Source organism: Ailuropoda melanoleuca, chromosome 1, assembly GCF_002007445.2.
Source record: "Ailuropoda melanoleuca isolate Jingjing chromosome 1, ASM200744v2, whole genome shotgun sequence".
Lineage (NCBI taxonomy): Eukaryota > Metazoa > Chordata > Mammalia > Carnivora > Ursidae > Ailuropoda > Ailuropoda melanoleuca.
The window spans coordinates 91348288-91373497 of NC_048218.1; the positions used below are offsets into that span (position 1 = coordinate 91348288).

The 25210-nt window shown below is 35.7% G+C and overlaps 1 protein-coding gene across 1 annotated transcript in view; it reads left to right on the plus strand.

Moving 5' to 3' along the window:
* Nucleotides 1-12211, plus strand: part of SLC2A2 (solute carrier family 2 member 2) — a 32535-nt gene extending 20324 nt beyond the window's left edge. Inside the window, exons 7-11 of the mRNA XM_002920840.4 lie at nt 63-250; nt 3046-3150; nt 6401-6502; nt 7147-7350; nt 7437-12211. Of these exons, the coding sequence (XP_002920886.1) occupies nt 63-250; nt 3046-3150; nt 6401-6502; nt 7147-7350; nt 7437-7637 (800 nt within the window). The 3' untranslated portion in view covers nt 7638-12211. The remainder of the gene's footprint in view (nt 1-62; nt 251-3045; nt 3151-6400; nt 6503-7146; nt 7351-7436) is intronic.
* Nucleotides 12212-25210: the final 12999 nt, after the last annotated feature.

The following is a 25210-nucleotide window of genomic DNA, read 5'->3' on the forward strand; positions in this document are numbered from 1 at the left end:
ATAAAAATAAATTTACTTTTGTTTTGACCTAAGTTGTGTCAACCTGATCTTTTTGTGGGCAGGCTTGAAAAGACTCAGAGGAGGTGCTGATGTCACCAAAGACATCAATGAGATGAGAAAAGAGAAAGAAGAAGCGTCCAGTGAACAGAAAGTCTCCATAATTCAGCTCTTCACTAATTCCAACTACCGACAGCCTATTCTAGTGGCACTGATGCTGCATGTGGCTCAGCAATTTTCTGGAATCAATGGGGTAAGTTTAAGAATACTCTCTAACTCCCTAAAATAAGGAAAGAAAGAGGTATAAATTTAAATAACTAAAAGGCATTTAAGAATGTTGACAGCATGTTTTATTATAATAAACATATATTGTGCATTAATTTTCTTTGTTTTGCCTCATCTACTTTCTAACATTGGATTAGAATTTTTTAAAATGTCAACAATCAATGGTACTGTGCGTCTATTAAGATGGAGGGGGAAAAGCAAAAATCGTAATTAATACAAAAGAGGAAAAAGGAGAATAATTATACCAAAAAAACCCCCTAAATTATAAGGGGCTCCTAGACTTGAATAGCAAATTTAGGATTCCTGATAGTCCAGGCAAAAGGAGTTCATGGTTCCCTTTATCTATATATCTTTATTTATTTTTAAAGATTTTATTTATTTATTTGAGAGAGAGAGCATGGTGGGGAGAAGGACAAGCAGGCTCCCTGCTTAGCAGGGATCTTGACGCAGGGCTCAAATCCAGGACCCTGGGATCGTGACCTGAGCCAAGGCAGATGCTTAACTCATTGAGGCAGCCAAGCACTCCCCCCCTTTATTTAAATGAAGTATACCAGGAGTGCCTAGGTGGCTCAGCTGGTGCAGCATCAGACTCTTGATCTTGATCTCGGGACTATGGGTTCAGGCCTTACACTGGGCTCTGCACTGGGTGTGAAGCCTACTTAAAAATCAATCAATCAATCAATCAATCAATAAAACTGAATAGCTAGGTGCAAAGAAGTTTCCTGTCATGAAAGAAACTTCCACTCTATTTGGGGAGCCAGCATACAAAAGAAACAATACTGTGAACAGGCATGGCATTGGTGAGTGAGGGCTGTAGACAAGACATGACTGAAAAACATACTGGACTGAATGTTAAACTAGCTAGCTTTTAAGTTTTGCACTGAAATCATTGCATTACACAGACTAAAATTGTTCTGCTGGCAATTAGCTACTAGAAGAAAAAAGTAATCATTTGCTAAAAAAAAAAAAAAAACCCTAGATTTAAAAAGTCACTTATCCTCTTTTACTGCTGTTAAAAATGTGGTTTGGTCTTCCTGCTATGAGCTAATCACAGATCCACAAGGAGGTGGCTTGTGGATGGGCAGAACCTTGGGAGAGGTAAAGAAAGTAATTCTCATCTGTTGGAACAAAAGGAGACCTGAACCTCACTCAACAAGCTGAATACTGCTCTTCTGTCATCTCTATCTTCCTTTAATGGGTCCTTGATGTCCACTGAAATATAACACTCTAAATAACTTCAGGGTTTGGAGACCAAATTTGTATCCCTTTTCTCAGCTCTGCCTATATCCAAAGGAACGATATTTAGTCTTTCTGAACCTCTCTGCTTTAGCTACTATCCCAGTGCCTGACTTAGAGGCATCCAGGAAATGCTGAACTGAGACTGTTGGGCAGCCTAAAAATGTGGGATAGTGTGCAGTGTGCTATAAGCTACTCTTCACTGAGCACAATCTGTACAGTCCTTCTCCATTAGCCTTATCTGCCAGAAGAGGTGCCAGCAACAGGACATGTTAAATGGGGAAGGAATGAGATAGGATGACAGAATGGCCTTAAAAAACCATTATAAATCTAAAAACATGATCAATAATAAAGTCTACTAGAGAGATTTTGAAGATTTCTCCCTGTCCATGAGTTAGTGAAAAATTTTAGATTAGAGCAATAGCAACCAGAATTCTTATACACGCTGGTAAGAGTGTCCATTGACACAACTTTTCTGGAAAACCATTTGCCAGTATCTATCAAAGCTAAGCATGTGCATACACTATGCTCTAGTAATTCTATTCCTAGATGCCAATGTGTACATATTTCACCACAAAGACTATACTAGAATGTTCATAACAGGACCCTTCATATTTGCCCAAATGACAACTACCTAAATAACCATCAGTAGTAGATTGGATAATAAATAGTGGTGTATTCTTACGAATAAAACACTAAGCAATGATAATAAACTGTACAAACACACACAGCCATATGGATAATTCTTGCAAAGGCAATGTTGAAGACAGATACCAAATAATTCACACTGTGTTTTCCATTTATAGCAAGTACAAAACTAGGCAAAATTTATCATGTTGTTAGAAGTTGAAGAACTTCCTTGGAAAAATAGGGGGACATTCTGGGGGATTCTGGAAGACTGGAAATGATTTATTTCTTAATCTGTGTGCTGGTTACACAGATGTGTTCAGTATGTGAAAATTAATCTGTATACTTATGTTGTGTGTACTTTTTTTTGTATGTATTTTATACCTTAACAAAAATTTTAAAATTAAAAAAGTATTTATCAACATAATGCAGATGCAGAGTCTTCAGCTAAATTTAAGGAGAACTTTAAGCAATCAGAAGTTTCAAACACTAAAGGTTGATAGCGGTTTCTCACTGCCTGGAAGTAGAGGACAGATAAAATCTTTAGGGTGTTCTAGGGACCATGGTTCCAAAGAAACTACTAAAAATAAACAACCTAAAATATTTCTTGCGGGGCGCCTGGGTGGCACAGCGGTTAAGCGTCTGCCTTCGGCTCAGGGCGTGATCCCGGCGTTATGGGATCGAGCCCCACATCAGGCTCTTCTGCTATGAGCCTGCTTCTTCCTCTCCCACTCCCCCTGCTTGTGTTCCCTCTCTCGCTGGCTGTCTCTATCTCGGTCAAATAAATAAATAAAATCTTTAAAAAAAAAATTAAATAAAAAAAAATAAAATAAAATATTTCTTGCTTTCAAGCTATCAGTGCTAGGATTCTTGATTAAAGCTAAATCATTTGCTTTACAGATCTTTTACTACTCAACCAGCATTTTTCAGACAGCTGGAATCAGCCAACCTGTTTATGCAACCATTGGAGTTGGTGCCATCAACATGGTTTTCACTGCTTTCTCTGTGAGTTAATACCCTAAACATGCTACTTGTTCCTCAGTTCAGAAATGGGGGCGGGGGGACTTTGTGATCTAAAAACAACCAGTGATTTATTGTTCATGCGTATTGGGTGCATAGAACCAAGTGGGTCACAGGAAGAGTTCATATGCAAATAACGAACTACGAAGCATAGCTGAACAGGTGGATCACTGGTTGTCCCCATTTGCTGGGATGCCATTTAGTCATTCATTTGTGAATCAATAACTTACTTGGGGCACAGAGGACTTCTTCCTTGTGTAAATAGTTGGATTCCTTTTCCTTTGCTCTATACTTGAATCTGTTGGGATCAGGTGACTACTTGTCATTTCTATCAATATTGGGTCTTCTACCTAGGTTCCTCTCTTTCCACGGTTGAAATTCTTTTTTTATACTGATGTCTTGGCCAAATGATACTTTATAAAATAAATACTTTAAATACTTTACTTTAAAAAAATACTTTAAAAATACTTTAAATACTTTTAAAAATACTTTAAATAATACTTTAAAAATACTTTTTTAAAAAAAAGGTCTTCTGTAACATATCTATGCCTGTGACAGGGTTAAACAGACTCAGCAAATTCTTATGATATTAGGTTAATGGATAGAGCTTCCAGATAGCTCACAAGGCCCTAATTTCTGGTGATGCATAAAAGTGTGTGTGATATTATAAGAGATGGAGTATAAAGACCGAATACCTTATATGAGGAATGATTCAGTATCTTGACAATAATATTTAACATAAACAATCTAAGAATTAAAGTAAACAAACAACAACAAAAAAAAACCCTAAAACTTCCCAACTCATGTAATTCACTCTAAAATGAGCATAATTGGGCTTATTTTTACCTTTAATGCAGGATATTCAAAAAGTTTGTGCTTTTTAATGTTAGTCACCATGTTATATTCAATATAATTTAGTCACTTGTTTTTCATTCTCTGCACATGGACTTTTAACTATTACCTTAGGGTGGTCAATAAATTACAGCCTGGCTACCGAGATCAAAAAGCAGATTTGTCCAGACTACATTAAACAGCACTGGACCTTGGAAAGAGGAAGGAGAACAGATAACAAGGGAACGCCAGCAGTTCTGTAGACATGCCTTTAGAGATAATGCCTGTTCAAGCCAAAAGGCCACTCAAAATCGATGAAGGCCTGCCACTGGGATGTAATCCAAGGGCTACTCACATTCTTTTGTCTCCTGAGATATATTTTTTACAAATCCTATTTCAACATATTTTTCTAACATAGAGATTATGCTTAAAACATTTTATATGTAACAGGATTTGTTATGCCAAGCATGAAGTTGTCAAAAGTGGGTAACCCAAACTCTAAAGGCCTATAAAAGAAACTACTGCAGAATTTCATTCTTGCCCCCTCCCCACCAACTCCAGCTGGAGCAGGAGGAGTTGTTTTGAAAAGTTTCTTGATTATTTTGAACATGCCCTTGATTATTTTGAACATGCCCTTTTAGAGTTTATCCTTTTATTCTGTGAAAGTTTCTGAACAGATGAGTGACATTTTAAAAGTCAGCCCTAATCATCTGTCTAATTAACCCTCCATGGCTACAGATAACATTTAGAATTTTTAATTCTATTTATTTTTGAAAAGTTGTTTTAAGGATCAAAAAGTACAAAAAGGATAGTCCTCAGTCACCTAATTCCTCTCCCCTAAACTAATCAATGTTAATGAATTCTGTGTATCCTTTCAAATAAAGACATACAAGTAGGAATATGCACTGATAAGATAATGTTTCACAAACTTGGAAGGGGCATAATTAACCTTTTTTTTTTTTCTGAATGAATATTTGGGGAAAGAAAGACTTTCCTAACTCCATGCTGAATCATGTTTCCACATTCCATATTTTCTTCCACACTAATGGGCCAGTAGAAGAGGACCTGTAAACTTAAGAGAAAACAAAACAGGAAGAAATGTGGAGGGCACGGGGACACAGATGGGTCTACAGAAGAAGCAGAGGCATCCAGGATCTGCATGACCACCCTGTCTTGGGCAAAGACAAGGGTTTTGGTCAGGCAGACATCTCTATCCTCAAGGAGTGAGTTTAGAATTTATTATCCTAATAATTGTTCAGAAACAGAAGAAACATACTAAAAGCCCTCATGCCTGAAGAAATGCTTCTATTTTCTTGATAGCTTGACATGGTGTTATCAAGTCAAGTTTTAAAGTCATACTTACAGAGCCAAATTATATAGAGAAATGTTATGAACCTGGGCAAGAGGTGTTTTGCCTACTACCTTCTCAACAGTAAGTGTGGGCTCTTTGCTCATCATCCTGAAGTGATCTGAAACTCGAATATGAATTGCCACTGAAAGGAAAGGAGCTTTCACTGTAGGTGAAAACAAATGTTTCTCAGATATTCTCAGAGCCAGAGCTCAAGGGTATTGGATTGCTGTTGATTTACTGATGGATTTATAAGCCAAGCCAATTTACTCATTGAAGTGAGAAATTATGACAGATAATATTTGTGTGTGATTCACCAACCTTGGCAGTATCCCAAGGATCAAGCAAGAAGAGTCTATTTAACAAACATTGGTCTTGGCTAATTGTAAATGTTAACCATTAATGCAAAGGTCCACAGACCCAAATGTATCAATGACACATCTCCTAAATTAGGATAAGAAAGCACTTTAAGCTTCTGCTTTAAAGTCTTATCTTTTCAAATAGATAATTCACTTCCAGCACCAAATATATTTAGGCACAACAGAAAAATGCAAGTTGCCAGGTGAGTGGTAATAATTTGACTTTATTAGCAGTGAGAAAGTTGGATGAGAATGGTTGACAACCCAACAGTTATACTATTTCAGGTGTCTGCAGTGCACAAAACCTTGTACTTGTAACAGGATAATTACCAAAAGATAAATTAATGTCCTTTTTATGTAGAGCCATTTTAAATGTACAAGAAATCTATTGGAAGAGATCTGAGATGTACAGCCTCTTACTATGGTTCCCCAGTGATAATTGCAGAGCAATGGTAAGGTTATGGCTCTTTCTCCAGAATGGCCTGTTAAATCACTGTGACTAAAAGAAGCAGGTATCTGTTAATTACTTCTGCTCACTTTAGACCAGTTCTGCCACCTGAGGCAAGAGTGACCCCCCAACTCAGTTCCACATCTGTAAAATGGGATTATAGAACTGCCTCCTTCCAGCTGTATAAATTAAAATGACCTCTTCGGCAGTAAAAACTATTTAAGTCAGCGTGTTTTAAAACCTTCCTAGGTATTCCTTATGGAGAAGGCAGGGCGACGCTCTCTGTTTCTAATAGGAATGAGTGGGATGTTTTTCTGTGCCATCTTCATGTCTGTGGGACTTATACTACTGGTAAGTACAGATTTTTGCACTGGGACTTTTGGTTACCATATGATAGCACTTCTGTGCTCCAGGTTAAAGTGCTCTGTATGTTAAAACATTTGAGATCGACTTATGAAATAAAGCCAGAGGGACAGCATAGAATACAAGGGAGAAATGTAGCTTTCGGGGTTTAAAGACTTAAATATCACAAGTAAATTGTACTTGTTACGAAGGGAGGCAGTGTCACAAAATGGTCAGAGCGTAGTGTCTCGGGTCAGCCTTGCCCAGGTTCTAACACTAGCTCTGCCATTTGGCACTGTAGGGCAAGTACCAGGACCTCTCCAGCCCAGCATGCTTGTCCACTGCTTCATGGAGGGTAATGCATCCTGTCTAGCAGTCTTGGTATGAATAGGAGCAAAGGTCACTAGATTCTTGCCTTGCTTCTATCATAGGTAAAGAGTGACTGAGAATCATATAAAGTCCTAATCCAGAGGATTTCCTGTAACAGAGTTCACAAGATTAAGCATGACTCAGACTAGAATAAACTGTCTCAAACCAGAATAATTTGTAGTTATTTGTACATAAACATATCAAGAAGAGAGCCCACTTAGCTAAAGGAAGCAGCAGCCAATAATCCCAACTCCACTTTTGTTTTCGTTTTGTTTTTTCCTCAGGATAAGCTGGCTTGGATGAGTTATGTGAGCATGGTAGCCATCTTCCTCTTTGTCAGTTTCTTCGAGATTGGGCCTGGCCCCATCCCCTGGTTCATGGTGGCAGAGTTCTTCAGTCAAGGCCCACGGCCTGCTGCTTTAGCAATAGCTGCATTTAGCAACTGGACCTGCAATTTCATTGTAGCTCTGTGTTTCCAGTACATTGCGGTAAGCAGCCTAATATTGTGCAAATTTGCTGAATAGAGATGGAGTAGAACAGCTGCTAACTGGAACTCTGTTTGTTCTCTGTGCAGAAGTTCTGTGGACCTTATGTGTTTTTCCTCTTTGCTGGAGTGGTCCTGGCCTTTACTCTGTTTACATTTTTCAAAGTCCCAGAAACCAAAGGAAAGTCGTTTGAGGAAATCGCAGCAGAATTCCGAAAGAAGAGTAGCTCGGCCAAATCGCCAAAAGCTGCTGTGGAAATGGAATTCCTTGGAGCTACAGAGACTGTGTAAAGATAATCTGCTTTACAGGTTGGAAGGAAGAACAGAAACAGGAAGGAAGTTGTGTGTTTTTAACTGACGATTCTTTGAGAATTTTATATCTACGTCTTGACGTATTGTGTTATTTTTTAGAGAGCTTTATGCACTCTTCTCAGAAATGTCATCAAAAGTTACCAAAGAAAGTATTTTTTTTAAGTTAGAGCATCTATTTTTGATAGTAAGACTCTGTAATTAAGTAAACCAAAAGTCTAGCTCATTTTACTACACCAAAGGGCAAGTACATTGTACTGTTCCTAGCTCTATTTCTTTATAAGGAGGTTCTCCTGAAATGGAAGCAGTTTCAATGTATCATGTTACCTCTTCGTTAAGCATGTGACTGGAAACCTGAAGCTGCAGCTCATTTACATATTTGAATATGATTATGTTGACATTTTCTTACCCGCAGACCTCATACTAAAGGAGCTTTGGCTAGTGGTAATAAGGTTCATGTTAAAATTGATAACTTTTCTATTTCTCCCACTCAGCTTTTTTCTTCTATATTAGAATTTGTATTTTGTTTAAAATTTTATTTTTTTCTGTATTTTCACGTGAAATGGTTTATTGAGTATATTAAGATATGTTCATAGAGAAAAACTATTATTTTTGGTAGTCCTACCAAATCTTTTGGTACTCAGAAGAAAAAAAAATTAGTTCCTTTGCTTGATGACCAAATAATTTTTATAAAACTAAACACTGGAAAAGTTTTTACTAGTCATATAGCCTGGGTTATCAGTTAATATTAATATCTATCATAAAACTATGTTAATTCCTTGCTAGTTCAGTCCTTTGAGCTCTACTTTGGTTTGCTTTTAAATTGAGCACAGCCTTGTTTTCTCAGCTGTATTTTTCATAAAGTACATTCAAACAGTGATTAAGCTGGGCATTTTTGTATCTCCTCAAACCCTAAATAAGTTAGAGCAGTCTAAGGGAAATTTGAAATAAAGGACTGCTCTGTTTGTTAAAACATATTTTCTGTATTATGTTTCAAGACAAGTTGAAAGAGTAAGATTGCAGGAATCCTAAAGGTAGGCTCCTGAAACTTCATGAAGGCTCAATTTCAGACTTGATCAAAATCCCTATTTACTTTTCTGGATAGTCATCCCCTTTGATGTTCCTTCTTTGTCATGGCAGTATATGGATGCTATCTGAGCCGTTTTATTGCTATTGCTAACATTTCCTGTGTACTATCTATCTGCCAGGCACCCTTCTAAGTGCTTTTACCTATGTAGGCAAATTGGAAATGCACAGATGATTAAACAGACTTTCACTTATAGTCAATTTTACAACTATGGAAATACAGTTCTGATGGACACCAAAGGCTTAGCAGGGAGCTAAAGTATCTCCAGGCTGTCTTCCCCACAAAGTGGAGCACTGAGTCAATCCTTTTTATGTTTGCTTTAATGCGCATAAAAGAAAGGTACTTTTTTTAAAAGTACTTTTTATGAGTGAAGGTGGAAAAAATGCTGAACACTTTTTTTCCCTAGAGTTGTTTATCTTTATACAATTTGGAGTCCAGACAACATAAAAGTATTTCTTTTCACTTTGCTTTTTATTCCCTTTGGACTAATTTGGAATAAATTATTTTTACTTAGGACTTCAGGACACAGTTAAAGTGAGCTTAAATAGTTCAAAAGACTTTGGTGCCAGCTTGTGAACTCCAGAAAAATTGTGAGGACTCTGAATTGGGCAAGAGCAGGAGAATGGCTCCTATGTGGCTCTTGTCCTCTTCTTCAGGCTGCTGGTGGTCTTTGAGAAGCCCAAAGTTACAATGATAAAGAAGTTTAATATTTTTATAGGTGATGAATGTCATTTAATCAAATTGCTATTTTTGATCTCATTTACTAAGAAAACAAAGAAGTAAACGTTTAAATAAAGAATGCAAAAGACCACTTTTAAGTTCTAATTACTTATTTCGACTGATGCGTAAACACCAGAAATTCATAGCCTGGAGTTTTCTGCCTCAGAGAAATTGAACTAATTTACATTGTTTCCCTTCCACATCTTTTTCCTTGCAGAGATACAAATGAGTTGAAAAGAAACCTTAAGGTGAAGTAAGAAGCTGTTAAAGCTTTATAGGAGGACAAAGGAACTAGCTTAACATAATAGAATCTCCCTGGTCTTCAACTGCATACATCATAATAAATAATACAATTGGCACTGATTAATTAGATGTAATCATTGGGAAATTAGATGTGAGTTTGAACATTTAATTTTCGTAGTACTCTATCATTTTTCTGGAAGTCTTTTCATACTCTAATGTCCTAACAAATGTGATTTTTCTTAGCTTGTGATTTTTCTTAGCTTTAAAGCATGATTACAATTCTTGGTCTGGCCACTCACCTGCTACACCTAGCTATTGCCCACTGTCATGACACCAGTGAAAGGGTCCTCTCTTTCTCCTCTACGCAATCAGCACTGTAATGGCACTGAGATACACTAAGACTCTGTCCCCTTCCTCCTCAAAGAGCTCACAGTCTAATAAGCAGCTCAGGAAGACCAGGATACGAATGTTCCCATGTGTGCCTTTTGCCACCCATGAAACTTGATTTGGAGACCTTGTAAAATGGGCACAGTAATATATATTACCTACCTCAGAGAGTTGTGAGGATTAAATGTAAAGTGCTAAGCAGAGTTCCTAGTACAAAGGAGGTGCTCAATAAATGTTACCTAGAATTAGTATTCACAAAGATACTGCTAAAATAAAAGTTTGTCATATATATTGACAGTTCCACGTTTTTCTTTACTTTTTAAAATTTTTCTTATTTTTTTCCAAATTTCTTTTGAGTATAAGAAATTTTATAAATTCAATATAATATTTTCTTATTTCAAGCAACAATTTCACAATGACAAAGGAACGGTAAAAAAATAAGGGAGATTTTAGGCTATCTAATTCCTAAACCCAAACTTGATATTTCTAAGTTGGTTATGAGTTTTTATTGTATTTTTAAAGTTTGCTTTTGCTTAAGTTATTTTTTAAAAGGTTGTTATGTAATATTATTTCTTGAATAATACTAAGTACAGAGTAAAATGCTGTCTACTTCAATGCAATTCAACAAGATTATAATCACAGGACAAGACCAAACCTTCTTGATAATCCTCAAAAACTGGTGTTATATACATGTAAACCAGTGTGCATGCATAAGCTACTTCTTCTTGCTAGATTATAGCACATGCAGCAAATAAGGCAATGTCAGGCAATATCTTGTGCTTATGGTGTCCTAAGAAGAGGTGCTGAGTAAAGTGTAAAGGAATATATAATTTTTCATTAACATTCTATCAGTGACCTGAGGAGAAAAGGTTTGTTGCCAACCACTCTGAACCATCTGCTTGTGTTTTTACTGCTTTCTAATTTGGTGCACATTAGGAAGAATCATCATGAAAAGACAATGGTTTTAATTAGGGGTTTATATACACTATAGTTTTATGTCAATAAATACATTTCTGAATGCTTAAGTGTGGTTTGATTTTATAAAAAAAATCCACACATAAGAAAATGAATATTGGTTTACTATAATATATCTTTGTTTCTTTCTTACAGTATTGTTCCTTTTCTCATTTTAAAGATATATGTGAGTTACTTTTTAAATTCAAATTTTCTTTCCATCAGGCAGTTGTTTTGATTATCAAGAGTAGGAAAACTAACCTGAAGTCTAGGTAAGAACAACTGACTCCCTTTGATAAAATAAAAATAATTTCTTCAGGAAATATTTAGTTGAACTCCCACTGTAAATAAGACACTTGTTAAAATTTGTGAAAGACACAAAACTTAGAAAACATGGTCCATATCACTTGCATTCTCATAAAAGGGATTAAAGTTTAAAACAAATAGTTACAGTATGAAGGAGAAAATAGAAAAAAAACTACAGTGGTTTTTAAGTTGACCTCTAAAATTTTTGTTTAAATAGCTGCAAAGGATGTTCTTTTTAAAAATACAGTATATACTGATATTTAAAAATTGTTGGGCTCTATTTATCCAATGGAATATAAATACCATAGTAATTTCTTACTCATCACAACTATTAAGATATATATAAATACATATAAATACATATATATTAGCAGTTAGAAATTTTATTGCATTCTTCTCTATTCTCATATTTCCTTTACATTTCCCCCAAAGAATTTTATCCCAAACAACAAATTTAAATGCTTTAAAACAACTCTTTGATGATTCTGAGTTTCTGCGACAAAAATATCTATAATTTGAATTTTTATGTTTAAAAATGTCCCATGTCAAAAAGGTCAAAATGTTTAACATTTTTTTCTGGATTGAGTCAGCATTTATGATTATTTGTAGGATACAAATGATGAAAAAATCTGTATTGTGCCTTTTGATATAATTATTAATTTTTTAAGTCATTATTTTAAATTTCATCTCAATGAGAAGCATGAGTTATTTATTTTTCAATCAATTAAAATATTAGTTGGGTGGATATTTCTTACTGCTAAAGTTAAAGAGTGTTCGGCATAAATTCTATTATTACACTTTGTTATTATAGATGTATTTAAAAAATCTTATTCTCGGGTGCCTGAGTGGCTCAGTCGGTTAAGTGTCTGCCTTTGGCTCAGGTCATGATTCCAGGATCCTGGGATGGAGTCCCATATTGGGCTCCCCGCTCTGTGGGGAGTCTGCTTCCCCCTCTCCCTCCACCCCTCCCCCCACTCATGCTCTCTCTCTCTCAAATAAATAAATAAAATCTTCTAAAAAATCTTATTTTCATAAATAATAGTATAGGAATAGAAAATTGATTCCATAAACTATTTCCAAATCATAGACAAAAAGCACATAAAAGTTAATCATAAAAATTAATTTTATTTGTTTTTTTAATAAAAATAAACTTTAATAATCTCTCAGCTAACAACTCCATTGGACCCTTCTTTAATTTTGTTGAAATCAAATAACTTATATTGTGGAAGGATTTGTTATCCAGTTGTTATAATCATTCTTCATTTAGTTTCTGGGCAGTATAGCCAAAAGGTTTTACCAAGACTTAATAAAAGATGATTAATTATACTGCTGAATCTTTCACTTAAAGGTAACTTACTTAACCTGATATATTAAGAAGGGATTGGAAGAACTGAAATACTAATTTTACATATTTTCAAATATATAATAAAATTCTTCGATTTTATCACATGCTGTATTTACATCAAACCATTAGAACTTGTATTTAGCTTGTTAGCTTGCTTAATTCATGGAAAATATCTGTCATAAATAACCTAGTGGGCAAATTCAGTCCTAATTGTCAAACTAATTTTCCAAATTAGATTTACTTTCTATTGGACTTAATTTTTCACTTCCAATAAGTACCTTAGTACTCATTCCTGTGACAGCTATCTCATGTTTGAATTCCAGTAATTCCACATGGATACATGCCATAAATCTGTCTCCTGCATTTCCAACAGATGCTTTACTTTCTTTACTTTTATGGCTCTTCCCCTCAGGAGCAATACACATTGAAAATAATTGGGTAAGGTCTGCTAAACAAAAGTGGTCATTATCCTGTTCTACAAAGCCCAAATTCAAAATATTCTAACTTGGGCCAAAATATACTATTTCTTATGCCACCTTAATTAAGGTAGGCTTCACAGGTAACATTATTTCCAAGTATTCCTTTGTTTGGTGTCTCTAAAAGTTTAACGCTCTGTGGCAATACACCATGGCGAGAGTCAGGATCCATTGAGAGAAGGACAATTATGAAAAGTGTTTGGAAAGAAGAACCAGTTAAATGAATGTTAGGTATACACTGGGTATGAAAGTATATGTTTTTGGCCATTTAAAGAGATAATACAACCCAACTTTGAAAACAGTTATTACAAGTTTATTCACAAACTAAATGCTGGGGTGCAGAATAAAACTTAGAGAATCAGACGATCCAGCACCCAAACAACAGGAGTTCAAAAGAGAGGAGAAAACAAAATTGAGGGGAAAACATTATTAAAAACACATTATATTGGAATTTTGCTGAGCTGAAAAAAAAGATGAGATTGAAAGTTTATTGTGTGTCAATCACAACAAACAAAAGCCCAAAATTTCACCATGAAATTTCAGAACATCAGAGGTTAAGAAAGGAAAGACAGGTCACATACAAAGGAACAAGAGTCATCGCAGCTTGTACTTTGTGAACAGCAACTGTGGAAGCTAAAAGGTTGTGGAGCAATGCCTATAAAATTCTGAAGGACAACAATTTTCAACCTAGTGTGAAAGTAAAATAAAGATATTTCCAGACAGGCATGACTCAAAATTTTACCTCTTTTGCACCTTCTCTTATAAAACAAGTAGATGGTGTACTCTACCAAAACAAGAAGAAAGTCGCAACAGAGTAAGACACGGAATAAAGCAAAAGGGAATAAAGACAGATAAATGTGAGGACACAAGTCATGGATGGATAGCTAGCAACAGGGCCAAGAAAGCAACTGATTCAAACTGAAGCAAGGAAAAGAATGTTCCAGGGGAAAACAGAACTGAAAGATTCGCTGATGTGTTTGGCCATATGAAAAATAACTTGGGACATTTAGGGGGAAAAAATAGTGACAAACACATAGAAAACTAAACAAATGAAGATATAGGGCAATTGTGAATTTCTGGGGATAAAGTAAGGTAGGTAGTGGTAAAAAATGGAAACATCATAGTACACTACTTGGCTCAGCAGTGAATAATTATTTACACAATTATGTAAACCACAGGGTATTGCTGCAATTTTTGTTTCCAAATAAAATTTATAAAGTACTACATTATGAGATATATGGAAAGAAAAGGTGAGAAAGTGTGAGGAAAAGTGTTCAATTATTATCATAGTTAGTTGTCAACATATAAATCCATAAGGCAAAAAATATTTGTATAGGCCTATGTGTTGGTGATTTTCCCTGTGCTCTTGCAGATCTACTGTAACCCTTTTAACCTGCTCTGAAGGCTGGTCTCTTCAGACTATCATCTGGGTTCCTTGTCTTTAGCTTCTACTTGGGTTTGCTTAATGGGATGTATTAGTGGGAAATGGGAGGACAGGAAGAGGTAGAAAGTAGGCTATTGGTTCCTGTAGAGTCCACCCTCCCACCCTTGGCTGGGCAGTGTTTGCATTCCTCCACCTATGGTTACAGCTCTGCAAAGTTGGCCCTCTCCTCCACCTACTGTTCTTACCGTGTTCTGGTGATTGCTCCTCTGACCTTGCCCCGTCAATCCTAGAGTTGATAATGGCATCCTACTATTATTAGTTCCACTAATAAAAGTCCCAGTGTTTTATTATCCCTTCCTACTTCCTTAACTTGGCCTTCTCCTTTGTAAATCATCTCATTAAACTTCTTTAATCACCTCTTTGTCTACTGGGACCCTAAGCAATATAGCATATGAATCAGAATATGAAAATTAAAATTTTAAGGGATAGCTAAAAACTTTTCAAGTGTTCATCTATAAGGAGATGCATGGGTGGAGAGGAATGGGGCAAGAAACTATTGTGTGTGGTTTTTAAATATGTTTAATATAAGCTTTGCATTATTATTGACCTTTAAATTATAGACTTGCATTATTTTATAAAAATAAAAACAATAATTCAATAACATTTTAATTTAAAATATTAAATCAACCTTAAAAAACTATATAGCACAAAAGTAGATGGGATTATATATACACAACAGATTTTAGATAGATGAGAGACTGAGAAAGTAAAAAGGGTTAGAAAGAGCAGGAAATAGCTGAAGAGAGAGGGAGGATAGGAGAGAGAGAGAACCATGTTAACAGAGGTTAGTGGTTATCCATGGGCAGTAGGATTTCAGATAGTGTGTGTATGAGTATGTGGTCTAACTTGTTTTCATTGTGCATGTATATTATGTTTGTAATAGGATAAAAATAAATGTGGGAGAAATTAAATTTCTTTTAAAAATAGATGGTGAGAAAAGAAAGAAGTCTGCAATCTGAAAAACAATATGACATTTTATTACAGTGGGAGGCGTGTGAATGTGTTTGTAGACCAAAGGAGAAGAAAAATAGAGAAAGAATTTTAGGATGAGAGGAGGAAAAGCAAAGCATGGGAAAGTTTGTTATAAAAATCACAGATAGTGATATTAGGAAGGAGGAGACAGAAAGGTGAGAGAAAACGGAAAAACGAATAAAGATATGGAAACATTTGGGGACAAAGAGTAGAAAAATTGAGGTTGCTTATATCAGATTAACTGTCCCTTTTCAGCTAGAAAAGGAAAGTGCTAGATGAGCTCATACCCAGAGCAGGAATCCTGGAGATAAATGATTACAGGACTAACCCCAAGAAATCAATTACATCCCAATGTTCAGCCTTGATTATAAAAAGTTAACAACTGAGTCATTTGGGTAGGTTACATAATCTTCTAAAGTGTCAAACATTTGCTCGAAAGTAAAATGAAAATGAAGATGGCATACATTTTGCTTAAATTATAGGATCTTTTGAAACACAAATAATTGTTTTAAAATTTTTTACCTGAAATGTGCTATATAATATGCAAATATTTGAGTCAGCAAATGGTGTATTAATGAGCTCAGGGTGCCATAACAAAATACCATAGACTATATGGTTTAAACAACAGAAATTTATTTCTCAGAGTTCTAGAGGCTAAAAAGTTCAAGATTACATTTCCAGCTGATTTGCTTCCTTGGTGAAAGTTCTCTTCCAGGCTTGGAAGTGGTCACCTTCTCGCTGTGTCTTCACATAGCAGAGAAAGGGCTCTACTGTTTCTCCCTCTTCTTATAAGGGCACCAACTTTATGAGATTAGGGTCTCACCCTTATAACCTCCTATCACTTTTATTACTTCCTTGTAGGCCCTATCTCCAAGTCACACTGAGGTTTAGGGGTTCAACATATGAATGGAAGGGGGGGGAGTGGGAGGAGACACAAACATTTAGTCCATGACAAATGGTAAAGAACTTTTATCTCCAGGATAAAAGGGAAGGGTGGAGTGGGGCAAAGGGCCGACTACCCTCAGAAGAATTAATATGTTTTAAAATTAGTCTGTTTTGAAGAATGATATGTAACCCATTTTGTTTTCTTTTGCTGGTGTAGCCATTAATCACACTTAAATACTTCCCCAAAGAACCTATCCACCAATTTTTAAAGGACTCTACTTAAAAAAAATAAAATAAAATAATAAAAAATAGAAACTTTTAAAAGGGGGAAAAGATTGAAGGCAACCTGTATGGCTAGATGCTGGATTTTAGGGTTGCCAGATAAAATACAGGACACTCAGTTAAATTTGAATTTCAGAATCTCATGCAATATTTGGAACATACATATACTAAAAATATTATTCATTACTTATCTGAAATTCAAATTTTACTGGGTGTTCTGTATTTTCATTTACTAAATCTGGCAATACTAAAAAATTATCATTATAAAAGTATGGCACAAAACAAATACATAGGCTGGCATAATATAATTAAAAACCCAGAAACAGTCACAGCTCCATAAAAGTAATTAATACTTANGGCTGTCTCTATCTATGTCAAATAAATAAATAAAATCTTTAAAAAAAAAATATTATTCATTACTTATCTGAAATTCAAATTTTACTGGGTGTTCTGTATTTTCATTTACTAAATCTGGCAATACTAAAAAATTATCATTATAAAAGTATGGCACAAAACAAATACATAGGCTGGCATAATATAATTAAAAACCCAGAAACAGTCACAGCTCCATAAAAGTAATTAATACTTAACAAAGTGGGAAGGGCATCTGGCTGATTCAGTCAGTAAAGCATGCAACTCTAATCTCAGATTTGTGAGTTCAAACCCCACGTTGGGCATAGAACTTACTTACAAACAAACAAACAAACAAACAAAAAAACAACTTTGTATTTACCTAAAGACTACAAAAACACTCATTCAAAGGGATACATGCATCTCTATGTTCATAGCAGTATTATTTACAATAGCTAAGATATGGAAGCAGCCCAAGTGTCCATCAACTGATGAATGGATAAGGAAGAGGTGGTATATATACACAATGAAATATTATTCAGCCATAAAAAAAGAATGAAATCTTGATATTTGCAATGACATGGATGGAGCTAGAGAGTATAACGCTAAGCAAAATAAGTCAGCCGGAGAAAGATCAATATCATATGACTTCACTCACATGTGCAACTTAAGAAACAAAACAAACAAGCAATGGGAAAAAATAAGAGAGAAAGAAAGAAAGAAAAGGACTCTTAATTATAGAGAACAATCTGATGGTTAATAGAGGCAAGGCAGTTGAGGGGATGGGTGAAATAAGTGATGGGAATTAAGGGGCGCAATTGTCTTGATGAGCACAGAGAGTGAGGTATGGAAATGTTGAATCACTATATTGTACACCTAAAACTAATATAACACTGTATGTTAACTAACTGGAATTAAAATAAAAACTTAAATTAAAAAAAATACTTAACAAAGTAGGTATTTCAAACTAGGGGAAAGTATATATAATTTGATAAATGTTACTGAACATATTTACTGGTTAGAAAAAATAAAGTTAGATGCCTACCTCACACTAACCAAAACAATTAAGCAAATGGAGAAGAGTGCTAAACTTAGGAAACAACAACTAAGAGTCAAAAGAAAATGTAAATGAACATTTATCTGACCTTGGGGTGTAAAACATCTTTCTAAATAAAAGCAAAGGGAGAAAAGTAGAAGGGAAAAAAAATAGCTTTTTCTATCTAGTAATTAAATAAACACTTGTGTATGTCTTTTACAAATACATAATAAAGTGGGGGGAAATGGCAAATTATATAACAAAAGAGATTTTTTTTTTTAAGATTTTACTTATTTATTTGACACAGAGAGAGACAGCCAGCGAGAGAGGGAACACAAGCAGGGTGAGTGGGAGAGGAAGAAGCAGGCTCCCAGCAAAGGAGCCTGATGTGGGGCTCGATCCCAGGACTCCGGGATCACGCCCTGAGCCAAAGGCAGGCGCCCAACAACTGAGCCACCCACGCGCCCCAACAAAAGACATTCTTAATGCCTAAAAAATAAGATGCCATTTTTTCCTGTCAAATCAGCAGATCTATCAAAAACGGTATCACTGAAGCTAGCAAGAGTGCTAAGAAAATCAGCAGGGCACTGATACACTGCTTATGAAAACATAAGTTGGTATATCTAGGCAAAATATTTTTTAAGAATGAAGGGAAAGCAAAAGCATTTTCAGACTAAGAAAATCCAAGAGATTTATGTTGCCATTAGACCTACTCTAAAAGAAATGCTGAAGACATTTCCTTAGCATTTCTTTAGGAGGAAGGAAATACTAAAGGGAAACTTGGAACTTCAGGAATAAAGGAAAAGCTAAGGAATTGGTAAATATCTGATATTTTTAAAAACTATTTTCATCTTAAATTCCTTAAAACACGTGCAACTGTTGAAAGAAAAGATATAACATTGTGTGATAAGGTTTTCAATGTATACTGAAGTAATAATACATACAGAGAGGTAATAATTCCATTGTAACAAAAAAGCAGGGGAGCAGAATGACTTATATGGTTTTAAGGCTTATACATTTTGCTTGAAGGGGTAATATATTAATTTTAAGTAGTCTGTAAATGGTTAGGTATGTATATTGTAATACCTAGAGCCACCCCTAGAAAAATAATATAAAGAAATATAGCCAAAAAGCCAATAAATAAAATGGAATATTAAAAATAATTAAGTATATAAAAGAAGGCAGGGAAAAGAAAATAGAAGAAATAAAAGATATAGGAAACACAGAAAACAAATAATAAACAGTAGACTTAAATCCAACTACATTAATAATTATAATAAATGTAAATGGTCTGAAGGACGAATTAAAAGACAGACTAAAAGACTGGGCATAAAAATAAGACTTAACTGTGTTCTGTCTACAGGGATCCACTATAAATATAAAGACACAGATAGATTAAAAGAGAAGGACCTGAAAAACTACATCATGCAAACGCTAAAAAAAAAAAAAAAAAAAAAAAAAGGCTGTAATGGCTATATTAAGATCAGATAGACTTCAGAACAAGAAATACTAAGGGAGATAAAAGAGCTATTATATAATAAAAGGGTCAATTAGCCAAGGTGATACAACAATTCTGAACACATATGCACCTAACAACAAGAGTTTCAAAATACATGAATAGAAAGGAAAGGCAAAAAATAGACAAATCCACAACTACAGCTGAAGACTGCCAACACCCTTCTCTCAGTAAATGACAGAACTAGTAGACAAAAAAAAAAAAATCAATAAAAAAACCCAACAAATGACATTTAAAAACACTAATCAACATTTAAAAAACACTCTAAGCTACACAGAACACACATTCTTTTCAAGTGCACACGAAACATTCACCAAGATAAGCCGTATTCTGGGGTACAGAACATGTCTTAATAAATGAAAAAAAAATTGAAATCATACAAAGTATGTTCTCTAATCAGAAAAAATTAAGCTAGAAATCAATAACAGGAAATTACTTAATAATACCAACTGCTAGTGGGGATACAGAATAACTGGAACTCTTATTCATTCCTGGCACAATGGCAGAGTCATTTTGGAAAAAAGTTTGGTGGTTTCTTATAAAGTTAAATATATACTTAACATAAGACCCAGTAATCTCACACTCAGGCATTTGAGAGAAATAAAAAGTTATGTTTACATGAAAAAATGGTGCATAAATGTTTACAGTGGCTTTTTTCATAGTCATCAAAAACTAAACACCCATATGTCATTTATATGATGAATGGATAAAGAAACTATAGATGACTACTCAGCCATAAAAAAGACTGAATAATTGAAAATATGTTAAAAGATAAACTGAGGCTTATTAAAAATTTTAAGAATTTATTTGAACAAAAGTCAATTAGAATTGGGCAGTGCCAAAAAGGACATGATTAGGAGTGGTCCACCAACAGAAGCTAGGAGCAAGACCTTTATAGAGAAGATGCAGAAACAAAACAAAAAATTATATAATTGGTTATAGGGTGCTTTATTTGGGAAAGCCTAGTTGGCTGGTTGTGATTGGCCATCCTTAGATTTTGATTTCCCACCCTCTAGGCATTTACAGACTTAGGTTTGGGTTTGCTCATATAGACATCCAAGGCATTAAAGCCACCTCAGTCTGATGGCTTCCTTGTTTAATTAATTCAACACATAAAATGACACGGATGAATCACAAATATATTAGGCTAAATGAACAAAACCAGACTCAAAAGGCTACATAATCTATGATTCTACTAATATGATATCTAAAAGGATAGGATAGGATGGATAGGACAGGACAGGACTAGAACTCAGAATAGGGTAGTATTTGCAAAGGATCAGGGTCAGTTCGTAAAGGAGCTGCCTGAGGAAATTTGGGGAGTAATAGAATTGTTCTTTATCTTGATTGTAGCAGTGGTTTACTGGACTATATATTTGTCCAAACGTATAGAACTGTATAACAAAAAGAGTGAATTTTACTGTACATAAAATTTAAAATATCAATTTAAAAAACATCAATTTAATGTTTTTAAAAATTTGGATAAAAGAAAAGGCAATGAACTTCTTATCTTCTTAGGTTACTTGAGGAGAGGTTTTATTTCCCCATGTTTTCTGCCTATGGTCAGTTATCAAAACAAGAACCAAAACCAAACCATTTAAGCCTTGTTTATTCTGTTAACTCTAGGTGATTTGCAGCAGAAGAGGAATATGCCAATCATCAAAATCCAGACATAATCCTAAACACAATTTTAGCTTCTCTTCACAGTCTCTGAGCTACACTCAAAACCTCTTTCCAGAACTGCCAAGGAGGCTTGATTGAGTTTCAGCATTATTTCCAGACCTCCCCAGGTAGAGCCATTAATAATCAGTGAAATGGCCCAAAAAGAGCACTGAAAGGAACATGAGTTTCAAAAATCTGCTAACTGCATCATCAATCTCCGAATGATTGAGAACCGAATATAAGGGCCATGGTACTGCTGCCGGTTTCCCACACCTACAACACTCTGAAACAGAAATCAACCCTAGAACAATGACCCCATGATACTGCACAACCCTGAGGAGATAGGGTGAAGCTGGCTCCGTCTGGAGCTGTGTTGATTGTCATCCATCAATCTGCAAAGTCAGGAATGTCTGTATTCAGAGCCTCTGACAACCAGTTCCAGTTTAGACTTGTTCCCAAGGGGCACAGGTGATTATTTTTATCTCCTAACGTTATAGTTTAACTAATTCACTAATGATTAAGACAATTTTAAAGACTGAGCAGGCCCCACTAGCTAAATGGCTAGTGCGCTTTAGTTAACATGCAAAGGGTGTCCGCCGCCTGCAGTTAGCTAATAATGCATTATAATTAATAGTACTTGGGAAAAGTGTCCTGTCAGCAGGAGCCCTGAGGTTGTTTTCCTAATGCACCAAGATGAGCTCCATCAGGCCTTCTCTTGTTTCATCAGATAAGTGATTGTGCTGTCCCTACTCTGATTCTTTTAATTCTAAAAGTAATTTGGTTCTGATTCCAAAACCTCACAGAATTTTCTTCATTAGCATTTTCTTGAACTGACATGTGGGTTGCTGTGGTGATAAAAGTGAATAACCACCTTCTTATTTACTCATCTCCAATTCTGCCTTGCAAAAGCACATCTATCTCAGCAGGAGGGCTTCAGCAAGCAAAACCCAGGGGGAAGTCAGGACAATGATTCATCCACCGCAGTACAGATTTCTTCATTTGCTTGCACTATCTCATGTTCTTCTCACTAATTGTTTCGTTTTTTTTTTTTCCCTTGTGTATAGGATCTGCTTTGCCCCACTATTCTTAATTGGTGCTAAGAAGCCTAATTTGTGTGTAGGGAAACCAATCTTGGATGTCCTAGGCAATTAACTATTACATCACCTAACATCACTTTGCTGGAATAAGAAACAGATGATGATGAAATCAGAGCAGTTCAGTGAAAGCCAAGAAAATAACAACAAATAATAGCATGACAACATGGCCAAACCCATCTTCGTCTCCCACCTCATTATTATTTTTGGAAATTCAGTGCCCATCTCCAGATGCCCCTTCCCATCTCTGCCATCCTCCATTGCCCACTCACATTCCAGCACAGGGAGGGATGAATGAGGTACATGTCCCTCACACCACACATTACAAAAGCAGAAAGCATCTAAATCATGTAAACATGAGAGAACTAACAGAACGAGGAAAAATGTGAGATGAGTTATATACATATACTATGAAGTAAGAATCTTTGTTCTGTTGGCTCTGCAATAATATAAATTTTCATTTTTTGTCATTAGAAATTAGAAACAAAGAAAACCTCTAATAACTTTGGCATTGGATCTGCTGGCAGAGAGTCTAGTTGTGTGGTCTATGTCATGGGTTAGAGTGTTCTCTGAATGTCAGTCAGGTCAACAGTATTAACAGTAGTTAATAGTGCTGTTCAGGTCTCCTGTTTCCTTACTGATGATTTTTCCTTTACTTGTTCTCTGATTACTGAGAGAAGTATTGAAATCTCCAACTGTGACTGGATTTGCCTAGTTGTATAACCTGTGCCACCACGATGTGTACTCCTCCCTGACATTTTTTACCATTCTAAACTCTACTATTATTATAATCACCATTTTAAAAATAAGGAAACTGTGGCACAAGGAAAGGTAAGTAAATGTACAAGGCCACTTGGATTTCAAATTGAGGTAGTTTGACTCCGGAGTCCTTGCTCTTCACCCCCATGATATGTTGAACTCATCTGTGAATTTCAAGAGCAGGTAAGATGAGGCCATGGCTTTATATGCCCTTTACAAGGTATTTGTGGTACAAGACAACTTCCGGCGTTGCTCAAGTGCCATCCCGGCCTCCACTCTCTCCCATCTCCACCACCACGCAACACAATCTTATCCTCCCTTCAAGTAGCACTGAAGGGGACATTCTTAAGGGGTGTTGTTAGGAAATACAGCTTTCAGTGGGTCCAAAGAAGGTAAAAGACCTTGCTTAGGCATGAAGGGCTCTATGGAGTTATGTCTTTCTTTCTAGCTTCTCTCAGTTCTTAGCTACCTTATCTTTATTCCCTTCCAGGATGTTCCTGTGGATAGATCTGAATCCTGCCTTAAGAGGGTCCCCCTGCCCTGGAGAGGTCTGGAGGTAGGGAGATAAAGCCAAAATTACCCTGGAGTTTAGCAATTCACTTGTTCTTGCTTCTTTTTGTCATTAGTGTAATTAAAACCTTAGAGGTCAAGTAGGAAGTGTGGGCTTTGAGAAAGGGGTGATGAAGACCTATTCAGATTTGGCCTTAGGCTAGAAAAGCAAAAGGAGTCCTCCTCCTTCACTCACAGTTCACCTAGTTTAGCAAGGCCAGGATGTCTTGGGTTCAACAGGAGTTGGAGTTCAAAGTTATACAGGAAAAAGCAATGTGTATTCTCCTGGAATATGGCTTCTGTATATGGTTCTCTTAGGGAGACTGTAATGGTGAGTGGCTGGCCACCTCTGTCTTCATCAGAGAAAAATCTAAACCATAAGATTGCCCATGGCAATGGAATAACCAATTCTAACCAAAGAATGTAAATCCTCATTCAGAATATTGCTAAAGAAATGTTCCACTATATGCCTCAGAGATTTTTTTTCTCATTCTTAAGGTTCTTCCAGTTCAGATTAGGGCAATCTTTGGATCCAATGGAAGACAAGCTGAAATCTCAGTGAAGGCCAGTGTATTTGATATCTTGAAAGCAAGAGATGACCCACCACTCTCTTTAGTCAGTTGAGGAAGGACGATGAGATCTAAGTCTTAAGATCAGTGTCTGGCATATAGTTAATGCCTTATGAGTGTTATCGCAAAACTAATAAGACATTGGTCACAATAAATTATTTTTCAATAAATTTATTTTTCAATAAATTATTTGTCAAGCAACCTGGATACTCCTGTTGACCTGACTTGACCCCAAGGGAAGCCAAACCAATATGGTTCTTAGGNAAATTTATTTTTCAATAAATTATTTGTCAAGCAACCTGGATACTCCTGTTGACCTGACTTGACCCCAAGGGAAGCCAAACCAATATGGTTCTTAGTGAACAAAGAATGCTAGCAAGTGAGGGGAGTTGTTATGATTTAAGTGTCTCAAATTTAAGCATTAGGCTCTGAGATCGTTTCAGATTAGAACATTCCAACTATAGTTATGTTAGTATACTTATCAGGCAAGAATTATGGGCCTAGAGGGTCATCTGGTCTGCATTAATCTATTGTAGCTGTTATAACAATGCTATAATAATAACTTGGTAAGCACTTATTATGTCCTTTATAAAGATAAATATTCTCTCTTTTATTCTTCATGACAATCCTGTAAACTAAACACTATTACTTCTAAGGAAACGAAGATTTAGAGAGATACACATGGTCCCTTTGTGATTTTGCCCTCATAGTTTCCTTGCCAGGAACACACATTTGTCAGTCACCAGATCACTCCAGTCATCCCTCAAGACACTTTTAGTGTTCCCTACTCTAGAAACCAGGCTCCAAATCATCTTAGAGCTGCTTCTGAGCTAGGCATCCTTCCTCTCTTCCCCCAGTTCTCTGCATTACCTCTGCAAAGCACTTGTACAACATATTAAAATGTTCTCAGTTGTCTCT